The sequence below is a fragment of the Pleurodeles waltl genome, chromosome 7 (genome assembly GCF_031143425.1).
Source record: "Pleurodeles waltl isolate 20211129_DDA chromosome 7, aPleWal1.hap1.20221129, whole genome shotgun sequence".
Classification (NCBI taxonomy): Eukaryota; Metazoa; Chordata; class Amphibia; order Caudata; family Salamandridae; genus Pleurodeles; species Pleurodeles waltl.
The window spans coordinates 415,810,239-415,837,795 of NC_090446.1; the positions used below are offsets into that span (position 1 = coordinate 415,810,239).

At 45.8% G+C, this 27,557-nt stretch overlaps 1 protein-coding gene across 1 annotated transcript in view; it reads left to right on the forward strand.

The window, feature by feature from the left end:
- Nucleotides 1-18,441, forward strand: part of SAMHD1 (SAM and HD domain containing deoxynucleoside triphosphate triphosphohydrolase 1) — a 1,157,401-nt gene extending 1,138,960 nt beyond the window's left edge. Inside the window, exon 18 of the mRNA XM_069243902.1 lies at nucleotides 18,058-18,441. Coding sequence (XP_069100003.1) covers nucleotides 18,058-18,192 — 135 coding nt within the window. The 3' untranslated portion in view covers nucleotides 18,193-18,441. The remainder of the gene's footprint in view (nucleotides 1-18,057) is intronic.
- The last annotated feature ends 9,116 nt before the right edge of the window (nucleotides 18,442-27,557 follow it).

A 27,557-nucleotide genomic window follows, 5' to 3' on the forward strand; every position in this document is an offset into this window, starting at 1 on the left:
GCCCTTACAGCAGTGCCTAGCATCACAATGGTCACAGGCACAGGGTCAACTTCTAGACCTGGTGTTGGTAGACCGCCAAACATACATCTCGCTTCAATGGTGGAACAGTATAAATTTAAACCAAGGGCGGCCTTTCCAAGACCCAGTGCCACAATATGTAATAACCACGGATGCCTCCATGATAGGGTGGGGAGCACACCTCAATCAACACAGCATCCAAGGACAATGGAACACTCAGCAAAAACAGTTTCACATAAATCACTTAGAACTATTGGCAGTATTTCTAACGCTAAAAGCTTTTCAACCCATAATAAGCCACAAACACATTCTTGTCAAAACAGACAACATGACAACGATGTATTACCTAAACAAACAGGGAGGGACACACAACGCAGTTGTGTATTCTGACACAGAAAATATGGCATTGGGCGATTCACAACCACATTCACCTAATAGCACAATTTATTCCAGGAATTCAGAATCCGTTAGCAGACAATCTCTCTCGGGATCACCAACAGATCCACGAATGGGAGATTCACCCCCAAGTACTGAACAGTTACTTCCAAAGTTCGGGAACACCACAAATAAATCTATTTGCAACAAAGGAAAACGCAAAATGCCAAAACTTCGCATCCAGGTACCCACAAGATCAGTCTCTGGGCAATGCATTATGGATGAGTTGGTCAGGGATATTTGCTTACGCTTTTCCCCCTCTCCCACTCCTTCCATATCTGGTAAACAAGTTGAGTCAAAACAAACTCAAACTCATACTAATAGCGCCAACATGGGCAAGACAACCCTGGTAAACAACACTACTAGACCTCTCAGTAGTGCCTCATGTCAAATTACCAAACAGACCAGATCTGTTAACGCAACACAAACAGCAGATCAGACACCCAAATCCAGCATCACTGAATCTAGCAATTTGGCTCCTGAAGTCCTAGAGTTCGGACACTTAGACCTCACACAGGAATGTATGGAGGTCATAAAACAAGCGAGGGAACCTACCACTAGACATTGCTATGCAAATAAGTGGAAAAGATTTGTTTATTACTGCCACAATAATCAAATTCAACCCTTACACGCATCTGCCAAAGACATTGTAAAATACTTACTGCATTTGCAAAAGTCAAAGCTAGCTTTTTCTTCCATTAAAATATATTTTACCGCAATTTCAGCTTACCTGCAAATTACGCACTCAACTTCACTATTTAGGATACCAGTCATAAAAGCGTTTATGGAGGGCCTAAAGAGAATTATACCACCAAGAACACCACCAGTTCCTTCATGGAACCTCAACATTGTCTTAACACGACTCATGGGTCCACCTTTTGAGCCCATGCACTCTTGTGAAATACAATACTTAACATGGAAAGTTGCATTTTTAATTGCCATTACATCTCTAAGAAGAGTAAGTGAGATTCAAGCATTTACCATACAGGAACCATTTATTCAAATACACAAGCATAAAGTAGTTCTACGGACAAATCCTAAATTTCTACCAAAAGTCATATCACCGTTCCACTTGAATCAAACAGTAGAATTACCAGTGTTCTTTCCACAGCCAGATTCTGTAGCTGAAAGAGCACTACATACATTAGACATCAAAAGAGCGTTAATGTACTACATTGACAGAACAAAACTTATTCGAAAAACAAAACAATTATTTTTTTGCTTTTCAAAAACCTCATACAGGAAATCCAATTTCTAAACAAGGCATTGCTAGATGGATAGTTACGTGCATTCAAATCTGTTATCTTAAAGCAAAAAGAGAACTGCCTATTACACCAAAGGCACACTCAACCAGAAAGAAAGGTGCTACCATGGCCTTTCTAGGAAATATTCCAATGACCGAAATATGTAAGGCAGCTACATGGTCTACGCCTCATACATTTCCCAAACACTACTGTGTAGATGTGTTAACGGCACAACAAGCCACAGTAGGTCAAGCAGTACTACGAACATTGTTTCAAACAACTTCAACTCCTACAGGCTGAACCACCGCTTTTGGGGAGATAACTGCTTACTAGTCTATGCACAGCATGTGTATCTGCAGCTACACATGCCATCGAACGGAAAATGTCACTTACCCAGTGTACATCTGTTCGTGGTATTAGTCGCTGCAGATTCACATGCGCCCACCCGCCTCCCCGGGAGCCTGTAGCCGTTTAGAAGTTGATCTTGAACACTTGTAAATTTGTAAATACATAACTTTAAACTACATTAGGTACATACCTATTCACTCCTTTGCATGGGCACTATTACTAGTATACACAACTCCTACCTCACCCTCTGCGGGGAAAACAATCTAAGATGGAGTCGACACCCATGCGCAATGGAGCTGAAATGGGAGGAGTCCCTCGATCTCGTGACTCGTAAAGACTTATTCGAAGAAAAACAACTTGTAACACTCCGAGCCCAACACCAGATGGCGGGATGTGCACAGCATGTGAATCTGCAGCGACTAATGCCACAAACAGATGTACACTGGGTAAGTGATATTTTCCATATATATATATATATATATATGTTCAATGGCATGTGGAGCTGCAGATACACATGCTATGCATAGGTCCTGCCATCTAGTGTTGGGCTCGGAGTGTTAGAAGTTGTTTTTCTTCGAAGAAGTGAGAAGTGTTTTCGAGTCATGGGATCGAGTGACTCCTCCTCTTCGGCTCCATTACACATGGGCATCAACTCCATCTTAGATTGTTTTCTTTCCGCCATCGGGTTCGGACGTGTTTCTTTTTGCTCCGGTAGTTTGAGTCGGAAAAGTACTACAAACTCTCTAATTTGTCGGTATTGTTTCGATCGTGTACCAACTATCATCGACCTGTGGTACCGGCGGATCCAACTCCTTTACTCGCCCTTCGGGGCACCCGCGCCCAACTTGGGCCTGGTCGGCCGACCAAAGCCTCGTCGAAGCCTCATGGACCGGACCCCATTTCGCTTCTGCCTTTGGTGCCACGCCAAGTTCCCATATACGGACCAACATCTTGTCTGTAACCTTTGTCTGTCTCTAGACCATCGAGAGGATAGTTGCGAGGCCTGCAGATCCTTCCGCTCAAAGAAGACTCTACGAGACAGAAGAGCGCGAAGGTTGGAAATGGCGTTGAGAAGCACCGAACGTCTCGACGCGGAGGAAGAGGAGATTATGCACATTGCAGTCTCTGTTCGGGGGTCCGACTCCGAGCAAGAGTCCAAGGAGGACAGACCGGTCACAGCAGGACAGCACGTGAGTACGCCTGCCCCGGTCCAATCCAAGCACAAGGCCTCAGGAACGCCACTGCCGGAAGGCCATGGCTCCACCCGCAAAAAGACTTCTGGTGACCAAGCAACAACTTCAGCACTGAGAAAGGCCACGCCACCGAAGCCTTCGGACTCTAGCCGAAGCACAGACTCCGAAATAGGCAAACACCGACCCATCAAGTCGAAGCCTCGAAAATTCCTGTCGGAGCTGAGGTTAACATCTACTCCAGGCCTTTCGATCCCGAGTAAACTGGCTTCGGAGCTGAAAAGACCCATATACACAGAGGAGCATGGACTTTCGAAACTACTTAAAGAAAGCCATAGATTTTTTGAGAAACTCACGCAAATGGAGGAATTTGATGAAAGGCAGGCCAGAATTGAGATTCATAAAGACACTGGCAAGATCCTAACTGCACCTCCTCTAAAAACAAAGAGGAAACTAGCCTTTCAAGGACAATTGGACACTGATCAGCCACCAGCTAAAGTGCCAAAACCCAAACAAAAAACTCAGCCTCCTCAATTCTCACCTCATCAGTCTCCTCCTCATTCTCCTCACCTGACTGTCTCGCCACCTACTACCCCTACTGCACAGTCTCCAGTACACTCTGCAGATTCACACCACAGTAATATCGACCCAGGGGACGTCTACAATGATCCCATTTCTGATAACAGTCCAGACTGCTACCCTTCAAAACCATCGCCCCCAGAAGATAGCACTTCATACACTCAGGTTCTAGCTAGTGCAGCGTCATACCATAACGTAGCCTTGCACATAGAACCTCTTGAGGATGATTTTCTCTTTAATACTTTATCCTCCACTCACACTACATACCAGTCCCTTCCCATGCTTCCAGACATGTTAAAACATGCACATCAAATTTTTCAAGAACCATTTAAGGCAAGAGTCATCACTCCTAGAGTAGAAAAGAAATATAAGCCGCCTCCTTCTGATCCAGCTTTCATTACCCAGCAGCTACCTCCCGATTCCGTAGTTGTCAGTGCAGCAAGGGAAAGGGCTAACTCCCAGTCGTCTGGTGATGCACCGCCACCAGACAAAGAAAGCAAAAAAATTGATGCTGCTGGTCAAAGAGTGGCATCGCACGCAGCTAATCAATGGAGAATAGCCAACTCCCAAGCAACACTGGCTAGGTACGATAGGGCCCACTGGGACGAGATGAAAAATACAATTCAACATCTCCCAAAAGATCAACAAAAAAGAGCCCAGCATATAGTACAGGAAGGGCAGGCCATTACAAATAACCAAATTAGGTCAGCTCTAGACTCCGCAGACACAGCAGCAAGAACAATTAATACTGCGGTCACCATTCGGAGACACACATGGCTTCGGTCGTCAGGTTTTAAACCAGAAATCCAGCAGGCTGTCCTTAACATGCCATTTAATGAAAAACAGCTTTTTGGCACTCAGGTTGATACAGCCACTGAAAAAAATGAAAAAAGACTTTGACACTGTTAAAGCCATGGGTGCTCTTTATTCTACACAGTACAGAGGTTAATTTCGAAAGCCTCAATACAGGGGTGGTTTTAGAGCCCAAGCATCTGAGGCATCCACCTCACAATCAAAACCGTCTTACCAGCCTCAATACCCACGAGGTGGGTTTAGAGGAACTTACAGAGGCCAATTCCCCAGAGGTAGGGGAAAATACCAGCCATCAAAGCAAACCTCGCACACAAAATAGTGACTTGCTCCACATCCTCCCTCACCACACTTTCCCTGTGGGAGGAAGACTGCAAAAGTTCCACAAACACTGGTTACCCATTACAACAGACAACTGGGTATTATTCATTATCCAAAATGGTTACTGCATAGAATTCACACAAATTCCTCCAGATATACCTCAAAACCACACAAACTCTCCTCCCAACACATTTCCTTGTTGCAAACAGAGGTACAGTCACTATTACTCAAACAAGCCATAGAGCTTGTACCACACCATTAAATAGGAACAGGGGTTTACTCCCTGTACTTCCTTATTCCCAAAAAAGACGGAACATTGAGACCAATACTAGATCTCAGAACCCTCAATCTTTACATCCTGTCAGAACACTTTCACATGGTAACCCTACAGGATGTAGTCCCACTGTTACAACAAGATTTTATGACAACATTAGACCTCAGAGATGTGTATTTTCACATACCCATCCTTCCAGCGCAAAGGAAATATCTCCGGTTTGTAATACAAGGAAAACATTACCAGTTCAAAGTGTTACCCTTCGGGATAACAACAGCTCCCAGAGTATTTACAAAATGCCTTGCCGTAGTTGCAGCCTACCTAAGAAGGCAACACATCCATGTCTTCCCATATGTCGACGACTGGCTAATAAAATCCAACAGCCAGACACAGTGTCAACATCATACACATTATGTAATACAAACCCTACATACTCTAAGGTTCTCTATAAACTACCAAAAATCTCACTTACAACCAGCGCAAGTTCAACAGTATTTAGGAGCCACGTTAAATACGCAAACAGCACTTGCAAGCCCAAATCCACAAAGGATCCAATCATTTCACAGTATATTACCACAAATTCAATCAAACCGACAGTACGCAGTCAAGTTTGTCATGAAACTGTTGGGCATGATGGCATCATGCATCGCCATTGTCCCAAATGCAAGACTAAACATGCGGCCCTTACAACAGTGCCTTGCAAAACGATGGTCACAGGCACATGGTCAACTATAAGATCTAGGGGGTTATTCCAACTTTGGAGGAAGTGGTAATCCGTCCCAAAAGTGACGGTAAAGTGACGGATATACCACCAGCCGTATTACGAGTCCATTATATCCTATGGAACTCGTAATATGGCTGGTGGTAAATCCGTCACATTTGGGACGGATTACCACCTCCTCCAAAGTTGGAATAACCCCCCTAGTGTTGATAGACCGCCAAACACACATCTCGCTTCAGTGGTGAAATTCCACAAATTTAAACAAAGGGCGGCCATTTCAAGACCCTGTGCCTCAAGCCACACTTAGAACAGATTACAACAAACACAAACAACTTCAAATAAATCACTTAGAATTGCTAGCCGTATTCCTAGCACTCAAAGCCTTTTAACCTCTTCTCGTTCACAAACACATTCTCATCAAAACAGACAACATGACTACAATGTACTACCTAAACAAACAAGTAGGGACCCACTCATCGCAACTGTGCCTTCTAGCACAAAAGATTTGGCATTGGGCAATACACAACATTCACCCTGTAGTACAATACATTCCAGGGATACACAATCAGTTAGCAGATGTTCTCAGCCGAGATCCTCAACAAACACACGTGTGGGAAATTCACCCCCAAGTACTTCAAACATACTTTCATCACTGGGGAACACCAGACATAGATCTATTCGCCACCAGCGAAAACGCAAAATGCCAAAACTTCGCATCCAGGTTCCCACGCCCTCTATCCAAGGGCAATGCTCTATGGATCAACTGGTCAGGGATATTTGCTTACGCTTTTCCCCCTCTCCCGCTCATTTCATTTCTGGTCAACAAACTGCGTCAAAACAAACTCATACTTATAGCACCAACGTGGGCACGTCAACCATGGTACACCACATTGTTAGACCTGTCAGTAGTACCACACATCAAACTCCCCAACAGACCAGATCTGTTAACACAAAACAAACAACTAATTAGGCATCCAAATCCAGCAATACTCAATATAGCGATTTGGCTCCTGAAGTCTTAGAGTTCGGATATCTACATCTTCCAACAGAATGTATGGAAGTAATTAAACAAGCAAGAAAACCCACTACCAGGCAGTGCTATGCAAACAAATGGAAAAGGTTTGTGTTTTACTGTCAATCCAAACAAATTACCCCTCTTTCTGCATCGCTACAAGACATTGTAGGTTACTTACTTCATCTGCAAAAGGCACATTTGGCTTTCTCATCCATCAAAATACATCTCACTGCTATTTCAGCGTATTTGCAAAATATACAACGCACGTCTCTATTTAGAGTCCCTGTTATCAAAGCCTTCATGGAAGGGCTAAAACGTATCATACCACCAAGAACAACTCCAGTGCCTTAATGGAATCTCAATATCGTACTCACACGACTCATGGGTCCACCATTTGAACCCATGCATTCGTGTCAGATTCAATACCTAACGTGGAAAGTTGCATTCCTCGTTGCAATCACTTCATTATGCAGAGTTAGTGAAATACAAGCTTTCACTATTGAACAACCCTTCATACAAGTACACAAACATAAAGTAGTACTTAGGACAAACCCAAAATTCCTACTTAAGGTTCATCTCACCGTTTCATATCAAACAGTGGAACTTCCAGTCTTCTTCCCACAGTCAGACTCAGTAGCAGAAAGAGCGCTGCATACATTAGACATTAAAAGAGCTATAATGTATTACATTGACAGAACAAAATCATTTAGGAAAACTAAACAGTTATTTGTGGCATTCCAAAAACCACATACTGGAAATCCAATCTCAAAACAAGGACTAGCTAGATGCATAGTAAAATGCATCCAAATGTGTTACCTAAAAGCCAAAAGGCAGCTATGAGTAACACCAAAAGCACATTCCACCAGAAAAAAAGGAGCAACAATGGCCTTTTTAGGAAATATACCAATGACAGAAATATGTAAAGCAGCCACTTGGTCAACACCCCATACATTTACCAAGCATTACTGTGTAGATGTGTTAGCAACACAACATGCAACAGTAGGACAGGCTGTACTAAGAACACTATTTGAAACAACTTCAACTCCTACAGGCTGATCACCGCTTATGGGAGGAAAATTGCTTTGTAGTCTATGCATAGCATGTGTATCTGCAGCTACACATGCCATTGAACTGAAAATGTCACTTTCCGAGTGTACATCTGTTCGTGGGATGTTCCGCTGCAGATTCACATGCGCCCACCCGCCTCCCCGGGAGCCTGTAGCCGTTTAAGTTAAAACAAACATTTGTACATATGTATATATATTTCTAGTCCATTAACATGAACATCTCTTTTCTTTATACTCTATCACTTCTACCTTACCCTCTGTGGGAAAACAATATAAGATGGAGTCGATGCCCATGCGCAATGGAGCGGAAGAGGAGAAGTCACTCAATCCTGTGACTCGAAAACACTTCTTCGAAGAAAAAAACTTGTAACACTCCGAGCCCAACACTAGAGTTCAGGACCTATGCATAGCATGTGAATCTGCAGCGGAACATGCCACGAACAGATGTACACTGGGTAAGTGACATTTTCCATATATATATATGTGTGAATTAATTACCTACTGGCGGTTGTCAGTAGGTAGTTATAGTTAGGACCTTGTTTCCATAGGGAGAGTGTTTTTAGTTTTGCCAATAACTTTGGCGACGCTTGTCAAATCTTCACAAAATTTTCAAAACTAATACGAAAGTCGGTTCAGCTGCTGTCATGAACATTTCGGGGTGATCCGTCGAGCAGGGGCTAAGAAAAAGGGGGGGGGGCAAAACACATTTACCCTATTTGTTTTTCCATAGGGTATTTAGATACTCCTGTAGTCAAAATCGCTGAACAGAATTACACCAAAGTTGGCAGGAAGGTAGATCCTGTTCCGCAGATTGTGCTTTTCTGAGGTTTTGTGTAAATCCGTTCAGTAGTTTTGGAGATATTAAAGGTTCAAAATATAGATATCTAGTGACATAAATCCACCTGTCCCCATGGTATTTAATTGGCTGCCAGCACTTCAACAAGGTAGTTTTGGCCACCATGTTGGGACTCAGCTTCAAGAAAAGTGCTCAGGGTATGGTCACTGTAAGCCCCTCGCCTTGGTCTAGGGGTCCCTTACGGACCCCCAGGGCTAAGAGGCATTTTGATTTGTAAGATGCTGGAAAATCAGTGAATCGGGATCTGTGGTTTTTCCCTACATTTTTTATTTTTTTATTTTTTTTAAAAGGGCAGTCTACTGCCTTTGTTTTTTTCATTTTGCCCCCAGGGGGGTCATGTCCTGGGGGCATTGGGTCTTTAAAAAGGAGGGGACGCACGGGCCCCCTCCCAGGGTTTGTATTAGCCCAGGGACTGCTACCTCCTTGGGGCGATCAGATACAAAAAAGTGGGGGGGCAATGCGGCCCACTGCACCCCAGGGACCACCACCTCCTCAGGGCAAAACAATATTTTGATATGGAGGAGGCCTGTATGCCCCCCCCCCCGCAGCCCCAGGGAATGCCACCTCCCAGGGTGATATTCCTGTAAATTAAGAGGGGCCATGCGGCCCCCCTTCTCAGCCCCCAGAGCCGCACTTCCCTGGGGATAAAATAAAAGAATGAAGGGGGTCTGTTGCGGATCCCCGGCCCTGGGGACTGCCTTCTCTCCAGGGCTGAAATAAAAGAATGAAGCGGGTCCGTTGTAAACCCCCAGCCCCAGGGACCACCACCTCCCCATGGCAAATACAACATCGGAAGGGGGCTTCGCGGCCACCCTTGTGGAGTCATATATGGCCCTGGTGATCACCACCCCCCAGGGCCAACTCCTGCTATGTCCCGGGGTGCCCACCCCTGGGACATGGCTGTTTGCTTTTGCTTGGGGAGACCTGACCGCTCCTATCAAGCTAAAGCAAACATACTCCGCTTTCTGCAAGCGTGAACTGTCAAACAAGCTCCTGCTTGCAGAAAGTCGAGTTTTCATCTGTTTCTCTGCACCAAAATATGTGTGCAGGGAAACAGATGAAAACATTGCTCCCTCAAGCATGGAGCTGCTATTTCAAGTAGCTCCCTGCTTGCGGAAACAATGCCGACTCCCGCAGGACGCACGGAGCCAGCCAGGACTGTGGGGGCCTTCAGACTCCCCCCACAGTCCTCAGTTGGCAGCAAGCATCTTGCTTGTATGCCACTTTGAAGTTGTTCCATGGAGAAACCATTGCAATAACAATAGTATCCCCATATATGACTTCAAGGTGGCACACATGTAAGATGTTTGGTTCAAATGTTTTAGTTATCTTTTGATGCACAGCAGAAGAGTCTCTTGTAGCCTACTGGTAGGGCTCTTGGACTGTACTCAGTAGGTTGAAGGTTCAAGTCCAAGTATCTCATGCAGTGTGTCTGTTTATTTAATATTGTTTTGACTGTTCCTACAGATGAAACATTTACATCTTTTCACCAGCAAAATAGCAATGTCTTACCTGTGGCCTAGAGGTTAAGGTCTCATGCTCTCACCATGAAGGTTCCATTCTAGGTATGTCAGCAGTCACATTCCTGTTTTAATTATTTTCCAAATGCAAATATTGAAGATGTATCCTGAAATTGAATCACACTCTTTACTTGACATACATTTTTCGTTTCAATTTGTCCTACAATATATCATTCTAAATACATTGTTCATCAAAGTCTAGAAAAACTCTCTGGATGGTTACAGGAAGATGCCCGCAAGGTCTGGCCATAGGGGAGGCCTTGTGACGTACCCTGATGCGGGGTGTGGCCAGCGGCCATTCGCAACGTGGGTCTGGGTAGTTATAGGGGCTTGTCCGCAGGGACTGGCAGCAGGCCAGGCCCTGCAGCCAACCTTTGCCGCACATGGCCAAAGGCTGTGCATGGCATAGTTGGATTAACATATAGTAATTAAAATTACTTTTTTGTTTAAAAAAAACATGGAAATTCACTGGAAAAAAACAAAGGTTACAGGGACTGTAAGGAAATGCCTCCTTGGCATGGTTACCCCCTGACTTTTTGCCTTTGCTTATGCCAAGTTATGATTTGAATGTGTGCTGGGACCCTGCGAACCAGGCCCCAGTACCAGTGTTCTTTCCCTAAACTGTACCTTTGTCTCCACAATTGGCACAACCCTGGCACCCAGGTAAGTCTCTTGTAACTGGCACCCCTGGTACCAAGGGTCCTGATGCCAGGGAAGGTCTCTAATGGCTGCAGCATGCCTTATGCCACCCTAGGGACCCCTCACTCAGCACATACACACTGCTTGCCAGCTTGTGTGTGCTGGTGGGGAGAAAATGACTAGTCGACATGGCACTCCCCTCAGGGTGCCATGCCAACCTTACACTGCCTGTGGCATAGGTAAGTCACCCCTCTAGCAGGCCTTACAGCCCTAATGCAGAGTGCACTATACCACAGGTGAGGACATACGTGCATGAGCACTATGCCCCTACAGTGTCTAAGCAAAACCTTAGACATTGTAAGTGCAGGGTAGCCATAAGAGTATATGGTCTGGGAGTCTGTCAAACACGAACTTCACAGCACCATAATGGCTACACTGAAAACTGTGAAGTTTGGTATCAAACTTCTCAGCACAATAAATGCACACTGATGCCAGTGTGCACTTTATTGTAAAACTACACCCAGAGGGCATCTTAGAGATGCCCCCGGAAAACATACCCGGCTTCCAGTGTGGGCTGACTAGTTTTTGCCAGCCTGCCACACACCAGACATGTTGCTGACCACATGGGGAGAGTGCCTTTGTCACTCTGTGACCAGGAACAAACCCTGTACTGGGTGGAGGTGCTTCTCACCTCCCCCTGCAGGAACTGTATCACCTGGCGGTGAGCCTCAAAGGCTCACCCCCTTTGTTACAGCGCCCCAGGGCATCCCAGCTAGTGGAGATGCCCACCCCTCTGGCCACTGCCCCCACTTTTGGTGGCAAGGCTGGAGGAGATAATGAGAAAAACAAGGAGGAGTCACTCCCCAGTCAGGACAGCCCCTAAAGTGTCCTGAGCGGAGGTGACTCTGACTTTTGGAAATCCTCCATCTTGCAGATGGAGGATTCCCCCAATAGGATTAGGGATGTGCCCCCCTCCCCACAGGGAGGAGGCACAAAGAGGGTGTAGCCACACTCAGGGCTAGTAGCCATTGGCTACTAACCTCCCAGACCTAAACACACCCCTAAATTGAGTATTTAGGGGCTCCCAGAACAGAGTAAGAGAGATTCCTGCGACCTAAGAAGAAGGACTGCTGACCTGAAGCCCTGCAGAGAAGACGGAGACAACAACTACTTTGGCCCCAGCCCTACCGGCCTGTCTCCCCACTTTGAGAAAAACTGTACCAGCAACGCATCCCACAGGGTCCAGCGACCTCTGAAGCCTCAGAGGATTACCCTGCATCTAAAAGGACCAAGAAGCTCCCGAGAACAGCGGCCCTGTTCAACAAACCTGCAACTTTGCAACAAAGAAGCAACTTTTAAAGACCACACGTTTCCCGCCGGAAGCGTGAGACTTTCCACTCTGCACCCGACGCCCCCAGCTCGACCTGCGGAAAACTAACACTACAGGGAGGACTCCCCGGGGACTGCGAGCCTGTTAGTAGCCAGAGTTGACCCCCTTGAGCCCCCACAGCGACGCCTGCCGAGGAAATCCAGAGGCTCCCCCTGACCGCGGCTGCCTGCTTCAAGGAACCCGACGCCTGGACACCACACTGCAGCCCCAGGACCTGAAGGAACCGAACTCCAGTGCAGGAGCGACCCCCAGGCGACCCTCTGCCTAGCCCAGGTGGTGGCTACCCCGAGGAGCCCCCCCTGTGCCTGCCTGCATCGTTGAAGAGACCCCCGGGTCTCCCCATTGATTCCTATTGAAAACCCGACACCTGTTTGCACTTTGCACCCGGCCGCCCCTGTGCCGCTGAGGGTGTACTTTCTGTGCCTGCTTGTGTCCCCCCGGTGCCCTACAAAACCCCCCTGGTCTGCCCTCCGAAGTCACGGGTACTTAACTGCTGGCAGACTGGAACCGGGGCACCCCTATTTCCATTGAAGCCTATGTGTTTTGGGCACCACTTTGACCTCTGCACCTGACCGGCCCTGAGCTGCTGGTGTCGTAACTTTGGGGTTGCCTTGAACCCCCAACGGTGGGCTACCTTGGACCCAACTTTGAACCCTGTAAGTGTTCCTTACCTGTGAACTTAACAAATACTTACCTCCCCCAGGAACTGTTGATTTCTGCACTGTGTCCACTTTTAAAATAGCTTATTGCCATGTCTGCCAAAATTGTACATGCTATTGTGATTATTCAAAGTTCCTAAGATGCCTGAGTGAAATACCTTTCATTTAAAGTATTGTTTGTAAATCTTGAACCTGTGGTTTTTAAAATAAACTAAGAAAATATATTTTTCTATATAAAAACCTAGTGGCCTGGAATTGTCTTTGAGTGTGTGTTCCTCATTTATTGCCTGTGTGTGTACAACAAGTGCTTAACACTACCCTCTGATAATCCTACTGCTCGACCACACTACCACAAAATAGAGCATTAGAATTATCTACTTTTGCCACTATCTTACCTCTAAGGGGAACGCTTGGACTCTGTGCACACTATTCCTTACTTTGAAATAGTATATACAGAGCCAACTTCCTACAGGGACGTTATAGTTAGGATACAGAATTTGAAAAACCTTAGAAATTCACACAAAGAAAAGAAAATGGTTACAGGGACATTATAGTTATGTTCTCAATTTACTTGCATATAACCTTAGAAATTCAGCAGTTATAGTTTGTTATTTCAAGTAACTATAACTCAAGCCCTAAGGTAACTAGAACGGTGGCAGTTGACAGCTTTCGACCTTCCTGGAAGTCTGTCAAGTTATTTTGGAAGCCAGGCGTCCCTCCACCAAGATGATGTATGCCTGTCGTTAGCAAAACATTGTTGCATGGTGTGCAGTGAAACTTCTGACATTGAGTTCAGCCTTCCCTCTGGCAATTAAATCTGCCTGCAGAGTGAGTGAGCTGCAGGCCTTATCCTCTGAGCCAATTACAACAATAACGACTCTCCTATTTAGTGAACAAAAGCAGCAACATATTTACATAATACAAATAATAAGAAACTCAACCTTTATTGTATATCAAAATTAGAACAAACACACCATTCCCAAGTTAAATATTAAATAACAAATCACATGTATTGAAAATCATACTTATAGATAACAACACAACATACTCAGACTAACCACAATGAAGGCAACGTATAAACAACAAACGGAATCAAGAACATACAATAATATAAAAAACAAGTGATGTCTTCAATATAATAACATATATATTCATAAATAATGTCTTCAATGTAATAACATATATATTCATAAATAATGTCTTCAATGTAATAACATAAATATTCATAAAAATACAAAATAGTTCACAAGATAGATAGCTCAATGCATGTCCTTTCTTATATTTGGCAGTTATATTCACCACCAAAATCATAGGCTTTGCTATCGCCAATTTCTGTACTAGATCTCCAAGATGTTTATTGGAAGCTCAGCGTGTAACCAATCCTCCATAGACTTGCATTAATCCTTTATCCAACAGACATTCCTTGATTCTTGAAACAGCATGGAGTCACAATGTTATATTTTTATAGGCCAAACCGAATACAAATACAACTTTGGTACTACTTGCCAACGCGGGTATCAGTGGATCCAAATATATTACTAATTTTACAGCCACCTTCTCTCAGGGCCAAAATGTAATAAGCACCAAAGACATAATGATGCATCCAATGGCGTTTCACCTTTCAGAGATAAATCACTTGTTCTTCTTGTCTGCCCTTCTTACATACGGGAAACAATGGGAATCCTCCTCCATATACACTCCGTTTGGTTTGAAGAATATCCTCTAAGCCGCTTTACCTCTCCGTCTACCCTGACAAACTAGTACTTCACACAAGGGCCTCCTTTCTGCTGAAAGTTGTCACCCTTTTTAATGTAGGCTAATCAATCACACTGCCTTTCTTTTTCGCTCCCCACCATCCCGCTAAAGAAGAGGACCGACTCCATCATCTGGACCCAAAAAGAGGGTTGTCTTTTTACCTTAATTGCACGCAAGAATTCTAGGTGGACAACTGTAGGGAGCTGGGTTCTGGTTGCAGTATCCCCACACTTTGTGCCCGGTTTTTAGATACAACTTCTACTGAGGTCCACTGGTTTCCTGCTAGCCAGGTCCCCAGTGCCAACGTTTCTTCCTCAGAACAAGACACCTGGTCACTTAATCCCCAAGTGGCCCAACCCTCTGGCACCTCTGTAAGTCCCTAGTAAATGGTACCACTGGTACCTAGGGCTTGGGTACTGAAGATGGCAACTTGTGCCACTATGAGTGACCCAGCACCAAACTAATGCAGACTGCCATTGCAGGCTGCATGACACGGTGCTCCCAAAGTTGAAATTGCAACATTGGCACACACTTGTGTGTCAGGTCCCCTAAGACACTACTTGCAGTATTTGTAATTCACCCCTACAGCAGGCCTTCATCCCTAAGGCAGGGTGCATTATATTACCCTAGACGACTGCTAGCGTGTTGACTGACTGCTCTGAACCAGCACAGCCACCCTAGACAGATTTCAGACCTCCTGAGGTGAGGAACAGGAGCCTAAGCCAGCTCTGGGCAGCGGGCCTCCTCCTGGCAGGATGGGCACTCCAGGGCAGGAAGCTTTAAAGGCCCATCCGCCTTTGTTATGCCACCCATGTCTCTCCAGGTGGCAGAGAAGACCACCCCCCTGTCCTGAACCCACTTCTTGGCGGTAAGACAGGCAGGAAATTAGTAAGATTAGGATTTGTGCCCACATCATGCCAGTCCCATCCATAAGGGGGGGGCCACCTGATGTAGACACCACTTTACAAAAATCTCCATCTTGTTTTGGACGTAATTAGTATTTTATGGTCAGGGTTATGCCCACTTCCCAGCGGAAGTGATCATATAGATGGTGTAGTCACCCTAAAGGAAGACCTACGTGTCCCTCCCTGTCACACCCCTAAAATTAGTATTTAGGTGGCACCCCTGAACCCAAGAACTCGGATTCGACGGACCAAGAGAAGAAGGACGAAAAAGAATCACTGCCTGGGGCGAACAGCAGAGGACTTGTGGATTTTTGCTGTGAAACAATGCGTTCTCGCAACTCTTTCAACAATCGCAACAGTGTGACTCGTCCTGCAAAGCTGGAGAACTGCCAAAGCCTCAGGTAGCCTGCTAGCACCTCGAAAATTGCTGCCAGGCTGCCTTGGAGTAGAGGAGCTACTTCCCTGCAGTCCGCATGCACCGAAAAGCAGAGTCTGGTCCACCGCCTTGCAGCTCCTTGGCCCCTGGTGTTAATTTTCTAAATTGATCTTTGATTTATTTTTTAAGTGTGTGTCTCATTTATTGCCTCTGTGAGTAAAATAAATGCTTAACATTGCTCTCTGATAAGCCTAACAGCTCGCCCACACTACCACATAAGAGAGCATCTGTATTATCTACTTTTGCCTTTGCCAATAAATTGGGGACCCACTGGTCTCTCTGCGTGGTGTGCTTCTTTTTAGTGCACCATATATAGAGCTAGCTTGGTATGTTGGTGTGTAAAAAAGGTCGAGCGATGCAGAAGCAGACCATCTCTAGATGGGCCATGCTCTACATTCAAATCTGCTATGCACTGGCCAAGGAGGAACCTCCTGAAGACTTGCGAGCTCATCCCAGTCCCGGCCCTGGACATCTGCTAGGCAGCAATGTGGGCATCTCTTTACGCATTTACTAAACACTATTGACTGGACAGTCTGCTCCATAGGGATGGGCACATTGCCCATTCAGTCCTCCAGCACTTGTTTGAAATTGGTCCACAGACCCACCTCCGGGGAGGTATTGCTTGGGTATCTAGTCAAAGGTAAGGAATCAACAGCTAGAAATCTCTATCAGGTGAACATGTTATTTACCTTTGATAATGTCTTATCTGATAGAGGCTATATGTAGCTGCAGATTCCTTACTGACTCGCCCATCTGCCCCGTTCTGCAAATGGATTTCTAGAGACAGGGTTGACTCCTTTCAGGGCCCTAGTTGTTCACACCAGTGGTCAGTGCCTCCATGGCTCTGTGCTTCTGGGGTGGACAGTCATGGAAAGTAACTGACGTCAGCATACCTGGGTGGCTCCTATATAAGTACTGCTGCGTCACTTCCAGCACGGATGACACATGTGGAGCCGATCAACGCCTCTTACCAGCGGGGAGGGGAACTGCTCACAAAAATCTTCTGCATCCAGTCTGGTGCCTGGGGAAATTCAAAGGTATAGTCTCATCCAGATAAGACGTTACGGAAGTTAAAGTAACTTGTTAATTTGTGTCGGAGGGCATCTTATGCCTTAGAGAACTTTTTAATTATTGCACGTTGTAGGTGGGAAAGATCGCTTTTGTTTCATTATAGAGCTGGTAAGGTTGTGGATTTGTCTATTTTCCGATGGTCACTTTCAAGCAGTTAAAGCATGTCTTTGCCCGTGAGATGGCATGTCCACCAAGTCCCTGCTACAATTCTGCTTATTCTGTTTATTTTATCTGAACTTTACTAAACAATTCTTAATCCTGTGTACCAAGAACTGCAATATATGACAATGTAGATTATCTTTGTATTATCCTCGACAGCTAGTGAGCAGTGAATGCTGTTTTATTGTAAGATCTTTTTAAAAATCTGCTGTCCACTCACGAAGCACTATGCACTTTGATTATTTTTGATGGAGCTGTTTTAATGATGTACTGGTTTATACTACTTATATTTGTGCTTTTCAAAGTTTTATCATGTATTATGTTTTTGCTTTTATGGATGCTATATGCTTCAGAATTAAGTATTTAAGATTTTATGTACTGAGGATTTCAATATATAGAATTGTATTACTGTTATGTAAAAAGTTTTGAATTTGGTGAGGCATGTTGATAACCTGTGGTGAAATGACATATTATGTTTTGCTTGTTTTTCAATTTGCATTTTATTGGTTTGTCTTCTAAAAGAATGATTAAACATTTCATAATCTCTGAGATATTCTACTGTATAATGGCCCTCTAATATGTATGAAAAGACTTGAAAATGAGACTTTTATGATTTTTCAAATCATTTATTGCAATGATTTACAGGACGGTGATGTAGTGGCCCCAGAACTTACTCCAATGAAAGCCAGTTGGGTTGATGAGGACAGTGATTATGGTGAAGAGGTCAAGACTGCTCACAATCATGAATCCACCAGCTCCAGAAGACTTTTTAACAACTGATTAATCATTGGAGTTCTTTCGTCTGTATATCTGAAGCAGTTGCCAATACAGAAGTGAACATGTCCCCTAAAAGACAATCCAGCAGATGAAACTATTTTTTGAAAAAAAGTAAATGGTGATCATGTGTAACATTCTTGAAAACATTATTTTAATCAGCATACATCATGGATCTGTGAAAAGATTTATAATGTGTAACTATAGAAAATGGCAAAATGTTTTACATTTAAAGATTTTATTTTCGAAAAAAGATTTACATGTTTATTATCTTTGCAATTATGCTCTGATTCGTGTGCATTGAAATATTTACCTTCAGCAGCTGCAGTGAGATGTGACGGATTCTTTATGCAAGTAAAAATAACTACTATTTTAAGTGCTTCTACTAGTATTTTTATGTCATTTCTTTTATTTGTATTATTATATCTTATGAATAAGTGGATGATTCCAATGGATGCATTCTTTACCATGTGTTTTAATTTTGTTGTAAGCTGTGGCTCTGGAAGTTTTTCTATGATGGATACGTCTAACTGCAGCTTCTGCACCCTGTGAATATCACCAGACTAGAGCCAGAAACTTTAAAAAAACAGTGCTTCTGAGTGCTGATAGGTGGCATTGTGCAGCTTCACGCAAGCTTTATCCCACCCCGGAAGTGACCAGCTGAGCCGGTGTTTGGGTTTGCCACACAACTGCAAGGCCTGCAAATTATGCATCCAAATGAACCCAAAGACCATGCAAGAATGCAAGGTAAAACTCTATGTGGCAAAACACTGCAAGAATCTACACATGTTCCGCTCCCAGTCAAAGTCAAAAGTGTGGACTTCCTCTGGAGGGTTTCTTCATCACAGTCCAAGTCTTTCGGTCAGTCCAAGAAAAAAATATAAAAAGTCTAAACTAGGCTCAGCCCCTTACCGCCACTATCAGTAGAAAAGGCACGAGCATCTCACGGTGCCTCTCGATGTTGCTCCCATTTCACCAATGACCCTTTTTCATTGTTGAATATACATATGTATGAATGTACATACCTGTTTCTACCGGCACGGAAGAGCATTGCATTTTGAGTTTTGGGATTCAGTCTGTTGCCTAGGGATTTTCATAGGGTGCGGAATCTGCATTTAGAAGTATCCATCATAGAAAAACTTCCAGAGTCACAGTTTACAATCTGACTTTTTGGGTACATAGTCAGCAGCGCAAAGGTTCAGGGCCTTTAGGGAGGCAATGGTGTGCATCTTTGGCACGCTTATGGCTCCCTCTAGCATGCGTTCATTTTTTAAGGGTCTGCAGGGGCCGCCCGTTGTGTTACCGCTGACAAATCCGCAATCAGCACCATCTGTGCCTCTCAAAATTGATTCATGTTTCACAAAGGCATAGGTGCAGACATCGGCTCTATCACTAAAGTCGGGGCTGAACCCTTGGACGTCAATATCTGCCTCAGAGATTCCAGTGCTAACAGGGAGCAGCCAATACTTAATCCTTTCACCTCAGAAACATTTCTATTATTACACAGTCCTGCACAGACACTGCACAAACTTTTTAGCTTGGGCTCTAACCAGAGCCAGCTATATGGAGAGGAAAAATGGGTGATGGGGACAAGTTTGCTCCACCCAGTAACAAGGAAAGCCGGTATGTAGACCTATGAGAAGGACACTTTATCTGATACTGGGTTGCTTTCCCCCATGGACTAGCAACTGAGGAAAATGCATCTTTTGCCATGGTCATCAGAAGAGCAGCTGAAGTTCTTGATCTGCACCTCCCCACTTTGGAAGTCTATACTGACCTTTTCACTGAGTCCTTCAGCCTGATCTTATTTTAAATGTAAAACCCAGCATCCAAAGCCTTGCAGTATGGTGGGGCAGACGTCCGTCAGCAGATTGCATTCCTAACCCTTTCCAACTAAGCCTCCCGACTGAGAAACCAACCATATGGAGAAATTTGGGAAAATAATGCTTTCGTCAGCCAGCCTTACCTTGAGGTTGGTTTGCGCCAGCTGCCACTTAGGACACTATGCCCATGCACTCTGGGACATGGTTGGTTACATCTTACCAGTTGTCCCAGAAGACCTCGACTTCTATAGCCCAAACCATTCTGTAGGGACAGGATGTGGCCACATTTTTCATCCAATCAGGCCTAGAAGTCTCTGATTGCTTAGGACCAAAAATTGGTACAAGCCTGATGCTTCTTTGCCATGCATGGATGAAGTCCACTGGCTTCTCTGGCGAAATTCTGGCATCCCTAATAGATATGCCTTTTGATGGATCCACCCTGTTTGTTGAAAAACCTACATTAGAGAGGCTTTCAGAAGACCTCCTGTCTGTTTTGCATCAGGAGAGGCAGGCTCTTTTATCCAAAAGAGCCATAGAGAGTGTACCAACTTCAGAAGCAGTGACTGGATATTATTCCCACTACTACTTTGTGACAAAGGAAGGCACAGACCTTTGTCCTGCTTTGGATCTTTACCCTCTTAATGCCTGCTTGCAAAAAAGCAAATTCAAGATACTCATGCTCGCCCGGTTGTCTATCCTGGATTTTGGCCCTGGACCTACATGAAGCCTATTTCCACATTCTCTGTCCTGCACGCCCACAGGCACTACCTGGGGTTCAAGGTGGGCCACGAACAGTCTCAGTTTGCTGCGTTCCCTTTCGAACTCACCAGTGTCCCTTGCTGTTCAGAAAGGTGATGGCGGAAGTCGGCGCCCATCTTCAGTGGTTCAGTCTACCATTCTTCCTCTACCTTGACGACTGGCTGTTAAAGACGGGCTTACCACAGTCAGTCACAGACCAGATGATGGCACTCTCCTTGTATCACTGGGATTGGTAGTTATCCTGCCGTAGTCACACCAGACTTCTTTGCTGAGACTCCCTTTCATCTGAGCTATCCTAGACACAGTGTGCTTTCGACTCTGTACTCTGGATTAGCGAGGTCCTGCAACTAGGAGTGCATGGTGGGGTCCACTGCCAAGAGCATCTGTGCCTCTGGAACTAGCTGGGTCATCATGGCACATTCGTAGTCGTGAACCACCTGGTGGGATCTTTGAATGCTAGGGCAGATGAAATTAGCCAGTGACTCCTATGGAATCATGAATGGCAGCTGCACCTTGAGGTGGTACAGGGTGTCTTCCAGCAAATGGAAAATCCTAGCTCTGACTCTTTGCCACTGCAGAGAATGTGCAGTGTCAACAGTTCATTGGGGTTCCCAACAAAACTGTCTCTTGGAGAGGCATTCCACCAAGAGCGGAGCACAAGATGCCAGTATGTCTTACCACTGGTACCCCTCTATTCATGAATTCTGAAGAAGAGCAGAAACCACCGGGCCCACGTCCTCTTAGTGGCTCTGGGTTCGGTCAGGAGAGTGTGGTAACCAGACCCTTCTATCCCAGCATCAAGGCTGGTCTTGCACCCAGTTCTGCACAGTTTGGATCTCTATGGGTGGAGATTGAGTGGCAGCAGCTGACTCCCTCTGAGCGTCCTTTCAAAGTTGTTAATGTAATCTTGGCAGCCAGTTCCTTACTACAAAATCATTGTACTCTCGGCTAAGTTTGTGACTTGGTGCGGCACCTGCCAGACATACCTGTTGCAGGCCGAACTGTCTTGCTTGTTTTATCTTTGGCCCAGCAAGGACTTTCAGTGGGCAATATTAGACAATACTTTTCGGACATTTCTGCTTCTCATATTTGCTGACCAATTATCCTTGTTCAAATCACCTTTTGTGATCAGATTTCTTAAAGGTTTTGAACATATATATTCTCGCCAAAACCCTTTGTGATGACATAGTTGGACATGAATGTAGTTCTCACTTTCCTAATATGTACCCCTTTTGAGCAAATGCACAGTTGTCCATTATGATTCTTGACCTTGAAAACAGACTTTCTGTTGACGATAACATCGGTTTCTAATGTGAGTGAAATTCATGCCTTCCTGAGCTACCCACCTTATAGCACCTTTTTCCTGACAAACTGGTGTTGAGAAGCTGACCTGTGTTTCTGCTGAAAGTAGTGACACCTTTTCATTTCAGATAAACTATCAGTCCCCTAAACAATCTTTCCCCCACCTCCTCCCTTGAAAGAGGTAGACAAACTCCCCTGCTGAGACCCCAAACGAGCACTGAGCTTATAAATCAGTGGTACCATGGATCATCAGGGGGACGATCAGCTCTTTTTGGGGCTGTCTGTAGCAAAGAAAATTTGTTACTGAAGTAGACTACATCACAACGGATAGTACTATGTTTTAGGATCTACCACACATTGGCTAAGAGACAGCCTCAAGAAGGTTTGAATGCTCATTACAGAAGATACTAGGCTACTACTATTCTGTAATTGGCATGGATAGTGATTGTCTTGAATATCGGTCAGGCTGCTATGTGAGCATCAGTTCACACATTACAAAAGCACTATTGTGTTGAAAGTTGGGTCTGTGGATATGGGCATTTTGCCTGCTTTGACTTTTTGATCTGAGCCATTCCACAGATCCACCACCTTGGGAAAATGGCTTTGGTATATAGTTACAAGGTGAGGGATCTGTGGTTAAAAGAACCCATCAGAAGAACAAGTTACTGACCTTCAGTAATGCTCTTTCTGGTGGATACTCTATCTAACCATGGATGCGTTAGATAGACCACCTCCCCGTTCTGTGGCGTGGTCTCGTTTACTATGTAAAAAGATCCACAAGTATGAATCTGCACACTGATCCTTCTGCTTTGCTGATGGGCTCCATGTCCGAGGGTGTGGACAGCCCTACAAAAAAACTGATATCAGCATGCATGGGTGGCATTTATATGTAGCTCCCTTCGTCAGTTCCGGAGTGGAACAAAGTTGGCTTGGAGCTGCATAATGTCACCAATCTGATAGAGACTTCTAGTTTTCAGATTCCTTATCTTAGAATTTCCCCCAGGCATCAGTCTGGATCCGGAGATTTTTCTCCAGCAGTATCCATGTGTGCTGTCAGGAGGTGCCAGTCAGCTCCGTCGTCGGTGTTGTGCACGCCGGACATGACGTTGCAGGTCTTATATAGGTGCCACCCCAGAGCGCTGACGTCAGTTCTTTTCTTTCTGCGCCAGCCAGCGCTGATCTGAAGAAGAGCTACCCCTCAGTCACCTTTTGACTGGTCTTTTTCAACTTTTTGTTGCAGATTTTTGAGTGTCTACACTCCTGATGTGTCAACGATGTCTTCACATAAGACCGGGTCGAAGCTTAACAGATCATGCCATCGGGCCATGTCGGTGATGGATCCGCAGACTCATGTGCTTGTGGTATCTGGAACGCAGCCACGACACAAAGTCGTACTTTGAGTGCCGGGCAATGAATCTGAAAGCTTTGATGGAGTGGTCTCCAAAACTCCTTGCGGCCAAGCACTCTGCTGCGAGTCACTCCCAATCTCATGCATCTCATCTTTGGGCGGTTCAACTCTGCTGGAGCGCTTTTGGGCCCATGGTGTTGGCAGGGGCCCCCTTGGGTTCTACGCCAACAACTTCAGCCTTGGCTTCAAGGGGCACCCAGGGATCCGTTCCCGGATCCAGACCGATGTCCACCATACCACCTCGACCTTCCCCGACGCTAGTTCCAATGTCAACGCTCCCGGTGCTGCCTGTGTCCCCAGGTGGCTTTGACTCCAACCTTATTGCTGACTTTGACACAGAGCTGACTCCAACTTCTGCAGGCGCCTTGCCCCCTATGTCAGATCCTGACCCTTATTCTTATGGCTGGGGTATGGTGAGTATTGGGAGGTGCTGCTCGACCCTTTAGAATACCATCTTCAAGACCCTATTGACTGGCAGATGGACCTGGGTGAGGCCAGTGGTCTAGATTCTTCTCCTGACACTGGCATGGTTTGTTCCATTACCATGGCTATAGAGGAGGGAGCTTCCTATTCAATGGTTGTGCAAAGAGCGGCCGAGGTCCTGGATCTCGAGTTACTTCTGGTGGGTGTCTGGACTAACCTCCTGACAGAGGTACTTCAGCTTTGGGCTTCATCGTCTGAAACCCTTTTGCCACTTAATGAAGCCCTTAATGCTGTCCTGCTAAGTACCTGGTCCAAACCCAGTACAGGGGCTCCTATGAACAGGAAGAAGACCACTGCCAAAGACTTGCTTCAAATGACCCAGTGTTCCTGAAGCAACACCCCACCCCTGAGAGCTTGGTTACCCAAGCCTCTACCTCCTAGGGTACATTCCCTTCAGTACCCCCGGTTAGGGAATCCAAGAGGCTGGACCAACTTGGGAAGAAGATGTTTTCTTCCTCCAGCCTGGCATTGCGGTCCATGAAAACCGCATATCTTTTGGGCCGTTATACCCATAGTTTTGGGACATGGTTGTGCAAGTGCTGCCACAGGTTCCAGAGGAGACCCGGGCCGTTCTCTCCCCAGCTACCCCTTGCCCTCTTAAGTCTGCTTTTCGCCACTTTTGTGGCAATGGAGGGGTGCCTACCACGTCCGTTCCCCTCCAGCCACCATGCAGCGCATGTTGCCCAGCCTCTGCATGGCAGAGAAGTGAGATCCACTGTCCTCATGAATCAGAGAGCCAGCGGTCTGGTCAATCGATTGCCACCCCCATCCTCTACAGCTGCCTCCAAACCTTCCTAGTTTGACAATTCCCCACCAGGGACCAGTCAGAGGCAGGATTAGCTGGCAGTCTATCACATCAACAGGTGGGTTTTGAAGTTAGTCTGAAGGGGCTACTCCCTCCTCTTCGAGACTACCCCTCCATCCATGCCACCATTCTATGATCGGATGACGGAGGATCTCTTGGCACTTTTCTGAGAGGAGATTACGGCTCTCTTGGCCAAGAGAGCCATAGAGGGGGTCCCTGTGTCACAAGTAGGTTGTGGTTGTTACTCCCTCTACTTTCTGGTACCCAAAAAGAACAAGGGCCTTCACTCTATTCTAGACCTTCGGTCCCTCAATCTCATCCTTAAAAAACGAGAAGTTTGAAATGCTCACACTGGCTTAGGTTTTATCTGCCCTGGACCCAGGAGACTGGATGGTAGCTTTGGACTTGCAGGACACTTATTTTCATATCCCTTTTTTGCCTGCCCAAAGATGTTACTTGAGGTTCACCATGGGCCATGAGCACTTTCAGTTCACCATGCTCCCCTTTGACCTTACCAGTGCCCCGCGGGTGTTCACCATGGTGATAGCTTTGGTCGCAGATCATCTGCGAAGGTCAGGGGTTTCAATCTTCCCCTATCTCGGCGACTGGCTATTAAAGGCAAGCTCGACCCATGCTGTCGTCTCCTATGTTCAGACTATGAAGGACCTCCTGCATGCACTGATGTTCACTATAAACGTGCCAAATTCATACCTGACTCCCTCTCAGACACTCCATTTCATCAGAGCAGTTCTGGACAGAGTGCAGTTTCAGGCTCATCGTCCCTCGTTTAGCAAGTCCAGGGTATTCAGCCTATGATACCAGTGTTTCAGTCTTTTTCCTCGGTTTCGGTGAGACTAACTCTGAGACTGCTGGGCCTCATGGCCTCCTGCATCCCGCTGATGAATCATGCCAGATGGCATATGCGGGCTCTGCAGTGGAACCTGAAGTTCCAGTGGGCGCAGCATTAGGGATATCTCTATCTGACACAGTCCAGATTTCAGAGGGAACTGCGAAAGACCTGCAATGGCGGATTTTGAACCACGATTGGGGCAGAGGCAGACTCCTCTCTCTTCCCCAACCAGACCTTACAGTAGTGTGCATCACTTCTGGGATGGGGCAGCCACCTGGGAGTGGCGGAGATCAGAGGCATCTGGCCTCCGGTAGATTGCAGACTCCACATAAGCCTTTTGGAGCTCTGAGTGCTCAGACTAACATTGAAAGTATTTCTTCTCCTCTCTCAAAGGGAAAAGTGGTGCAGGTGTTCATGGACAACAACACCGCCATGTGGTACTGCAACAAGCAGGGCGGGGTGCGGATGTGGACCCTTTGCAGAATGTTCTGTGTCTCTGGATGTGGTTGAAACGTCAAGGCATTTCCGTGGTGGTTCAACACCTGAACGCCAGAGCAGACGAACTCAGTCAACAATGCCTGGTTGATCACAAATGGTGTCTCTATCCGGAGGTAGTGCAAGGTGGTCTTGTTCATCAATGAGGAGAACCTTGGTTAGATCTTTTCACTTCCGCAGAGAACACTCAATGTCAGCAGTTTTGTGCTTTGGAGTTTCCAAGGCAGCACTCACTCGCAACGCTTTTCATCGCGAGTGGAGCTCAGGCCTCCTGCACTCCTTTCCACCCATATCACTTCTGCCCAGAGTTCTCAATAAGATCAAGAATGACCGGGCCCACATAATCCTTGTGGCTCCAGACAGGGCACAAAGAGTCTGGTATCCTGAGCTGTTGAGCATGGCCATTGATCCTCAGATCAGACTGCCCTGTATTCTATCGCAGCAGCAGGGAAGAGTTCTCCACCCGAACTTGTCCAGTCTTTGCCTTCTTTGGTGGAGATTGAGAGACAGCAGTTGACAGCTTTTGGCCTTACGCCCAAAGTCTGTAACGTTATCTCAGCAGCCAGGCGTCCTTCCACCAAAATGGTATACGCCTGTGGTTGGAACAAATTTGTGGCATGGTGCACACAATCCTGTGGACCCCCCTCTCTGCCCCTCCTTCCAAGATCCTCTTGTTCATACTTTCTTTGGCCTAGCAGGGCTGTGCTTTGGGCACTCTCAACGGTTATTTGTCTGCTATCTCTGCATTTCTGAGATTACCTGACCAACCCTATTAGTTTAAGTCTCCTACTGTTTGTAGGTTCCTTAAGGACCTTACCCATATGTTTCTTCCAAGCCCATTCATCTTGCCCCAATGGGATTTGAATTTAGTTCTGACATTCCTCATGTGCACTCCTTTTGAGCCTCTCCACAAGTGTCCTCTCAGGCTTCTGACATTAAAAACAGCTTTCCTTGTGGCCATTACTTCTGCCCGCAGAGTGAGCTGCAGGCATTATCATCTAAGTAAGCCGCGCTATTTTTCTGTCTATCCTGACAAAGTGGTGCTTCGCACTAGAGCTTCCTTTTTGCCAAAAGTGGTCACACCCTTTCATGTACTCCAGTCCATCACTTTGAGTACTTTTAACGCACCCCAACATCATTCTAGGGAAGAGGAGAGACTCCAATGCCTGGAATAAAAAAGAGCATTGACGTTCTACCTTGAACGTACCAAAGACTTCTGGGTGGATGATCAACTCTTTATTGGTTAAGTGAGTGCTAAGAAATATCAGGCAGTGCAGAAGAGAACCATCTCCAGATGGTCCTTCTCTGCTTTAAAATATGCAATGCATTACCTAAAAAGAAATTCCCAGAGGGTGTGTGCACTCATTCTAGCGGAGCGACAGCTGCAACCACTGCTTTAGCATGCGGAGTTCCAGTCCTGGATATCTTGTCAGGCAGCAACGTGGA